General features: G+C 44.0%; 1 protein-coding gene across 2 annotated transcripts in view; it reads right to left on the bottom strand.

Annotated features, from left to right (window-relative positions):
• adgra2 (adhesion G protein-coupled receptor A2) overlaps window positions 1-4,704 on the bottom strand; it is a 40,106-nt gene extending 35,402 nt beyond the window's left edge. For both annotated transcript variants that reach the window (XM_008282307.1, XM_008282308.1), the window contains exon 1: window positions 3,710-4,704. In XM_008282307.1, the coding sequence (XP_008280529.1) occupies window positions 3,710-4,011 (302 nt within the window). In that variant the 5' untranslated portion in view covers window positions 4,012-4,704. The remainder of the gene's footprint in view (window positions 1-3,709) is intronic.
• Window positions 4,705-8,950: the final 4,246 nt, after the last annotated feature.

The raw sequence follows: 8,950 nt of genomic DNA, 5'->3' as shown, positions 1-8,950 counted from the left end.
ATGTGTTAGCTATTGAGATTTATTGGTGTTTTTAGGTTGATGTTAGCTTTGGACAGAGTTGGGCTAACTGTTTCTTTCTGTTTCCAGTCTGTATGCTAAGCTAATCGTCCACTAGCTTAGCTTTATACCACATACAGCCATAAGAGTGAAGCAAAAAAACATTTTAACTATTGTTTTAAGAAACAATTCGCACTACGGCACTATGTTTTATTGCTAAACCCGGCAATTTCAAAAGAAACCTTTTAGCCTAGCAGCCTCCATCACAGATTCAGTCTTGTGGCTTTAATAAAGACCATTAGAGACATAAACATGTTTTAATATTTTTTTGGACATGGCTGGAATAAATTGGTGAAATTGAGATTAGTCACCTTTACCCCATGGCTCCGCTATCCAGCATTGGAATTTATCACTGGTTTAGCACTACAAACATATACACTGGGCGGACGCATCCTTTTAAAGGCCTAATTTAAAATTGTGATCAGGCCATTGTTCAGGATCAACCTCCCCAGCAGCTATAAACTGTTACAGCTGTTCATTTACAACCGTGACCCTCACTGATAAAAATATTGTTGCCCTTGCTGGAATATTTTTATCCTAAACCCCTGACTACAGACCAGCACCACTGACATACTGGGCTCAGGTTCAAACATGCAGGGAGCAACTGCAGCTGCCTTGGGTGAGGGGGCATCGGGCCAAGGATGGGCATACTGACCCCCCACCCTGAGCATCTGTGCCCGCTCATTCATACTGGGACCCAGTGAGCCACAGCCATCAGTCACTGACAACGACGACAGCAAAATACGCCGAGGAAGGTTCTGACTTGGGCGAAAAAAAACCACAAGCTCTGGAGCACCAGCACATTCACACATAAACTGCCACTGTACGTTCTCTTCATTTGTCTGTTCTCCATTAAAACATTAAAACAAACACAGCTGCCACCACGCGGCACTGAGAAGGGAGCTATTGCTCTGTGTGTTTGTGGGCTATCGTCTGAATGTGTATGATATGTATCCATCTCCAGGCGCAGATTTCTTTTTTTTTTTTCATCCCCAAAATAACAAATGTCCTTCCTTCTCACTCTTCAAAAGACTAATAATAATAGAGACATGGAGCAAAACATTGGAAGTGAAGCTATGCAGCCGCATTGAGGAACCCTGCCTCCTCCTCCCTCTCATCCCAGTGTCGAGGATCTGTTAGTCAGGGGCTGGGGAGTTTTCAGTCTCCAGGGGCACATCCCTCTGAACCGCCTGCCAAGCTTCTCCCCTCTCTCCTCCATCCTCCTTCTTGCTCAGCTCTATTTCTTTGTTCCCCTCTTCCCACTTCTTCTGCTCCTCGCGTTCAACTTTCTCCTCCACTGCAGCCTCTTTTCAGTTTCCGTCATTCACTCCTACTTTCTACCTCAACAACGGCACTTTTCACTTTCACACTCTTATCTGTTTTCCCTCCTCTCTACCCTTCCGCTCCTCTTCCTCTCCCAGCGATCCGGCTCCTTTGCAGCCGTGCATAATTAGGCCTAAACACAAGCCTGCGCAGGCTCACATCTGGAAGGAGTTTGGACATGGCAGTTTCCTACCAAGACGACTAAATATTTAGGTTGAGAGTTACTGCATGTGGATGAACTCATGATAGAAGGGGGTGGGAAGAGGAGAGAAACGGGGAGCTGGAGATAAAGAAAAAAGAGGGAAAGTGGGACAGACGACTGGAGCTAATGGCAGAGAGCAGAATTATGCATCATTAAACTGGTGGTAAGTGTGTGTTTATAGAAATGCTGCAGTACACAATCTGACACACAGCAATGTAATCAAAGTACAGTGGAGAGCCAAAGGAGGAGGTGATAATATTGGGGCAACTGTTTGCTCCTTTATGGCTGGCAGGAACAACAAACAGCCAACTAATAGTTTTAATAAACAAATCCCTGTTGGGATTTCCCATGAGGTTGAGGGGCCTCAGCTGGAATGTTCACAGGGGCCAGCTGTTGTGCATTACACGTAGCAGCCGGCCCCGGAAGCCCTGGTCCTGGAGTCCTCCAGCCTCTGCCTGCTCAGCATGGAGGAGAGCATTCCTCCAGGCTGCCCCAGGAGAGGAGAGGGCAGCGGCTCTCAGACCCTCCGATCGCGGGCTGGGACCGAGGTGGTGCAGGGTTTGGAGAAAGCTCCCCTGCCTGCACCTGGGATACTGTCTGCAGGCTCAGAGCAGACTGAGGAATGTCAGGAATAACACGAATATCAACACAACTTCTCACATTCCACATCTGGAGCTAATGTCATGTGCAATGATGGGAACGCAGGCGCTTGAAGAACTTACCGAATCGTCAGGAAAACAAACTTTCCAGACTCCAAAAAGTCCCCGGGAAAGGTAAAGAAAATGGCGGATCGAGAGTTGGAATTGTTCGCTCCTTGTTCAGAGCCTCACGAAAGTGTCACAGAATGCAAAACATCTGCATAAAAAACAACTCAACCAAAATTAGTAGGTGTGGGGATAGAAGATTATCTTCAATCACCTCGATCACTGCCACCCAAGCCATTTTTTTTTTTCCTCTAGTTTTCAGCAATGTGTTCCCCAGATGTTTATCCTGCCTTTATTAAGCAAGAAACATAAGGCCCTATAAATGGACTGCTGGCTGGCTTGTAGCTCTCCTGGGGCATAAATCCCCTTACTTTACCTCATAGGCTTGCTGCAGTGGGGCAGTTGAACATGTTTTTTTCACTGTGCCCATGTGCAGCGAGCATTTCTCCCACTGGGTCGGCGTACAAAGACAGAAACATAGTGTGAGAACAAGCAATGTCTTCAGAAAAGTCTAAGCAGCTGTGAAGAAAGTGCTGCAATACAGCAAAACAGAAACACCACCCAAAAAGCGTGTCACTAATAGAATGGTGGGTCATCTATCATCAACGATAGTGTGTTTTGGCCCGTGATGTGGCCCTTTCAAGTTTGGTCCAAACAGACCACACAAATAACTGCTTCATAATTAAAAATATCAAACTAAACTGGCCTAGAATGTGTGCCGTCCAGCCGTCACCAGATGGTTTTTTTATCTCACCAGAAGGCGATGGTTGAGACTGGGTGTTGCAGCATTTAAAGTAGGAGCCAGCCCACCAGTAAAGCAAAGTGTCTTATATAAAATGTGTTTCTGTTTATTCTACTTTTGCAAGGCCGAGTCAGCTGGACCATGTGCACAGGGTGGTGGCGGTGGAGGGAGAAGGAGTGAGCCGAAACACGGGGCGCCTGGCTGAGTCAAATTTAAAGTGACAGAGTTGTGTCAGAGAGGCAGGGCCAGATGATGGCTGCAGTCTTAATGCTTTACAGAGAGGCGATGCTCAGCCCTCCACGACAGAGTTAAAGTAGATCAAGATGTAAACTTCTGACCTAACAAGCCTTATTACTGCAGCGAGTCCTCAATACAGTTAAAACCGAGGTCACGGGGTCACGAGTGTGTGGGCCTGATCAGGATACTGAACTCTAAGAGGCCATTCATTTTGTGATTATGCCAGTTACACAACTAAAACTGATTCTCCCAATTCAATAACATGGGAACACTGTAGCTCTTACTTAATGGAACTATGGAAAAAGGCTGAGAATGTTTCAAGGAATACCAGAGACTCTGGAGAACATCAATAGCACCACAATGGCACAACCTCCAGTAGGCCACAGTGGTATGATCCTAGCAACCATGCATCAGTTCAGTAAACTTTAAACTGTTCCAACTCACAGAGTGACGGTCCTGTTGGGGAGCAAACCGGCATCTGGAAGTTCAGTCAGCTCCTTCTTGCTGCAGGTGACCCTTCTCCCCACAGCCTGGACGCCGTGCGCTTTGGAGCGCTCGTCCGTGCAACTGCAGCCGCTGGTGGAGGTGAGCAGCCCGGGACAAGCCTGGGAGAGCCTCGGCTCGGTGGCGCACAGCAGGAGCAGCATCAGTACCAAACGCCCCGGCAGCAGAGGGATGCCAACGCCGGGCGCAAACATTGTCCTTCGGCTGGATCTCACCTCAGCTGCACCCCCGCCTCCAGTCATCCCATATCTCCACCATGAAGCGCTCAGAGGGGGCGTAAGGAGGGCGAGAGGAAACAAAATGATCTTTCAGGCCTTGAATGAATGGTAAAAGTTGAAGTCCTCGGCTCAACAGCGAACACACATCATCCGGTCATTCCAGAAATATTCAGCACCGTTAATTTTCCAAGTGTCCCGTTATGTCATGGCAGCCCAGGGCGCACGGCTCTCTTTGGTCCAAATGGTTGATAAATCCAAGAGACGTGTGTCCATCCAAACGTTTATAACAGCTGAAAACAGGCGCAAAACTCTGTTTTAAAAACTTGGAAGTTGAATTAATTACCTCAACAGATTCACATCTCCTTCAGGCTTGGGAGTGTCCAGATTACCGTTATCTCGCCCTCAGAAAGTTAATCCAGAGGTTGATGAGCTCCACGACTGAGCGCTCACAGCCAGAGCCACACTGTCATTTAACAGAAGACGTAAAGAAAAAAGTATGTTCTCTAACTTTTGCCAGTTGTTTCGCTGCTCTTGAAAGTTTTCCTCAGAGTTTGCTCCGATCCATGTCGCTCCGGTACTCTCGTGCGCAACTTGAATTAAATTTAGAAAAGGTGGGAAAAAAACTATTAGTTCGGACAAGAAGTGAGCTAGTCTGGATCGACTCTTGTATAATTCCCAAAATCTAGCGGTTTTGCCTGCTTGCCTCTGTCACACTCAAACTCACTTAGTTACTACCCCAAGTGCGCCCATTCCGTCTGCGTCTGCGCTCTGGTCCCCGCGGTCCTAGCGCATCCAGCTCAGCCTCAGAGCCTCACAGAGGGGAGGATTCACATGTGACCAGGACTAAACCCACCTGGAGCTACTGCCCACACCGTCAGCAGAAATCACAACACACTGCAGCTTTAGTATTTAAGTTTATCTAAATGATGCAGCCCAAAACACAAGACACATCTGTAAATAAAAGGAATGGGAATCTATATAATCTACAGCTCCTCCTTTAAAACAGCTAATTCACATTTGTATTGGAGGGGAAAGTGGTCATCAATAATCAATTATTAACTCTTATTAAGTTTTTCTGTCTTTCTGTAATTACAAAAATGAATCCAAGCTGCAATGTTATAAAGAGAAAACACGTGAAAGAAAGAAGAAGAAAAACAGTAGTGATGATGGAAAAGAGGAGCACATTTGCTTCAAAATAAAGGTCCAACACAGTTCACATGCCAGGCTGCTGATGTTTGGCTGATTTTTTTGATTTGAATTAGCTGCTTTCATCCAGAGTTGTAGAAGACAGGAAGGTCTTGCCTGCAGTGGGAGCGCAAACTAAAGTTATGAATGAATGCTTGAAAGTCTCTTGTGTATTGTGTGTTTCAGCAGATCAAAGACTTCTCATTCAATCAGCGGGAAGCAAAAGGAAGCAAAGACTTTTATAGATACACTTCAGCAAATTCTATAGTGCTGCTGCAAAGAGAGTCATGTGGAGTTGGAACTTGAAACTGTACAGAGACCGAATGTCATATCTTAGATGATAACTTTATAGTAGCGGTTAATGATATATTTCTTTGTTCCCTTAAGGGTTGATGTAGTGGAAACACTTTGACAACAGCAAGTTACCCATGAAACACTGCAGTGGTAATTTAATCCAGGCTTTATGCAGTGATGGCCACAGAAATAGAAATAGAAAGCCTTTATCCTTTGTCATTGGCGTTGTACAGAATACTTTGAAATTAAGAGCAAAACTCCTGATTAGTACATGAACACACAAATGATAGATAAATATAGGTAATAAGTAATAACAGTTAAAAATCCAACACTATCCATTGTGTCATCTTGCACCATTATGAAAGTTGCTTCTTGCACGTTGATGACTACACGAGAAATGATTACAATAGGTGCAGTGAAACTGATATTTGCTTTTAATACAGATTTGTTTTCACACTTCTAACAAGCCAAACTAACCTGTCAAGTTAACTGAGATTGAAAGTGTTGTTCTTTGCATGCCATATGTTGCTTACGTTGTCTGAGTAGAGACAATTTATGAGTTAACAGATCATCTTGCGCAGCCAAACGCTTTGATTTAGCTTTGAGAGGAAAACCATATATTCCACAAACTCAAATCTTTTGTTGAAAGAATAATATTTTTGAAATACGACATTTTCCCCATCTGAAAGAATCCTTCCTCAAGGCCCTCCTGTTCACGTTTTTGGCTGTGTGTGTGGAAAGTTCCCAAAATACAGTAACAGATTTCTGTTTTAAAAATACTTTTTGATATACGAGAGGCCCGGGAGGATGGAGACCGTGGAGATTCAAATCTGGAGAGCATTTCTAAATATGAGAAGGTGAACCGGGAAAGCTTTTGAAAAGGGATTTCATGCAATTGGGCTTGACATGTATTCACTGACATATCCAAACTGCAGGCACCTCAGTCATGCAAGCAGCCTGGCAGTATAATGGTGCACTGTGCTCTGACCCACACAGTGGACCCCTGGTTTGTTATTCCTGTATATGATACTGTACACTGGAGCGCGCTCAGAAAGCCAGTATGATTATTGGAAGAAAGCACAAGGAGTAGATGGGCGCCTGCTCAGCAATGAAACAGAGGGCTGTTTATCCAAGCTGTTAAATAAGGCTTCAAGTACAACACCCCCCTCCAACTCCACAAAGCCCAAATCTCTCTCATCTGGAGAGCACAGTTTCCATTTTAAATGTCACGTCCCAAACTGCACATTACATCAAATTGTACTTAATGGCATCCAGACAAACTTTAATGTCGTTCCAACATTTTCTCTCAATGCACTCCTCAGCCCCCTCACTCCTTATAGCTAAGCAAGCAATCTCTCCTTCTCCCTGTTCCACATCTGGACTCCATTCCAGGTGGGGTATTGGGAAAGAGAAGAACATCGGGAAGGAAAAGGTGGAAAGCAGAGAAGCTCGGAGGCTGAAGAAGCAGAGCTGAAATAGCGTCTGAGTGTGGATTAGGGTGGAAGTTACGCAAGCTTTCGGGATATATAACAGACGATATGAGATGTTTGAATGGTTCCCCAAGGGTACGGCCTCCAAATCACACGCTGGAGCAGAAATATCTAAAAACACAGGGGTTTTCAGCGCAATCACAGGACCAGACAAAGTGACTGCTGAGACTGAGGCAAAGCTCAAGGATTGTGTTTCTGCCAGTGGATAAACAAAAGAAAACTTCCAGCTGGGAAGCAAACATCAGGCCCTCCGTAAGGCCCTCGTCTGTGTTTCCTAGGGAGTCCATGACACCTAGTGGCAAGTTGAGCAGCACACAGAAAGCCCAACTTCTCCGAGCTCCTGTCACTCCTGCTGTTCTGGGCATTTCCTGGCTGAATGGTTTTAATCAGCAGTTTACGGTGGCTGCTCCTACATTTTTATGAGGTTTTCAAATGATAATGTGGTGATATACTTCCAACATTAAATATCTTTGTTGAGCATGAAGGGTTATTATTGGTGGTAGTGCTCATTTCAGTGGTTTGGCATTTAACATGTGAGACTGTTGCAAAAAAAAAAAACGGTTGATTTTTGTGAAACATTGTCTTATATATGTAACACATACCTAATATTTTGTCATCCATATAAAAAGTGGCACTCAGTACTATAACCTATTCTTCTCAGTAGTAATTAAATGAGCTTTGATGTCTGAACTTTAATCATATTTGTGTGCAAAGATGCTGTAAAAATGTGTCTTCATGCAGGTGTAAGTTAAATTTTGCTGTCGCAGTTCCACTTTTTCTCTGGTTCAAAGTTGGGAAACCCTTTAAAAGTGCAGTAATGCTGCCCTCCTCTGGTTGGCAAAGTGAATTACATGACTGTTGCTTTAAATAATCTTTCTTTCAGGGATGTAGTTAATACCAGCTCTGACAAGCATGAAAAACAATACAGGCTTAAATCATGGGTATGTTATGGGTGCAGCAGGGATGTGTCTTCTCTTTTTCATTTTAGTGCTATAAACCTATCCCAGTAATTATTTTTATTCAAATGTGTGGTCTGAATGACAAGTTGGCTCATGAACGGAAGCAGCCTGACAACTTTCTGAGCAGGTCCTGCTCAGAGAAATCTGTGCACTTTGTTTTATATGCCAAGCGTCTCAGTGTTTGTGCTGCCTGTAAACATGTGGTCAAACTGAGGTCATCAGTTATCTCTGCAGTAGTGTTGCCAAAACAAGTACCAGTAGGGCAGCAGCAATAAAATGTTGTTTTTCCATGTTGGGTTTGTTAAATGTGTCCTAACATTACCAATAAAGATTCAACTGCTCACTTATTTTTAACCCAAATACAGACTTCTGATGTTAAATCCCGGTTTACGCCCATTTAGATTTTTAGATTTAACTTGGGGATTTTTTTTTCCGCTTTAGATATTTTGTCAAGTTATAGCAGGAAAAGCAGAGGTGTAATTAAAAATGCCACATGGAACGACTGCATCATTAATGTAATTGACTACATCTGTTTCACAGCCAACACACAAAATGTCAGCCCTGAAATAAAGCTCCGCTGAAGTTAAAGACAAAACCTTGTAATTTTACTTTTTACAGCATCATTATTAACAAGTATTTATTTTAACTAGGTATTACTGTGTGTTGCTTTTTTACAAGTTAAAAAAAAGACCATTCCTGAATGCCAAAGAGACAAAAACAACTCCTATACGAACCCTCACTGGTCCCAGTAATGCAAAATGTACTTGTATGAGTTGAAGTTTGCAGAAATACTTGAACTGTTGCTAAAAGTAATGAAATCATAATCCATCCATCCATCCATCCGTCCATCATCTATACACCGTTTAATCCTCACTAGGGTCGCGGGGGGAGCTGGAGTCTATCCCAGCTGACTTAGGGTGAAGGCAGGGGACACCCTGGACAGGTCACCAGTCTATCACAGGGCTACACTTAGAGACAGACAACCAAGCACACTCACATTCACACCTACGGACAATTTAGAATCACCAATTAACC

The sequence above is a fragment of the Stegastes partitus genome, unplaced genomic scaffold, assembly GCF_000690725.1.
Source record: "Stegastes partitus isolate 25-593 unplaced genomic scaffold, Stegastes_partitus-1.0.2 Scaffold266, whole genome shotgun sequence".
Classification (NCBI taxonomy): domain Eukaryota; kingdom Metazoa; phylum Chordata; class Actinopteri; family Pomacentridae; genus Stegastes; species Stegastes partitus.
This window is presented reverse-complemented; position numbering and strand designations above follow the sequence as displayed.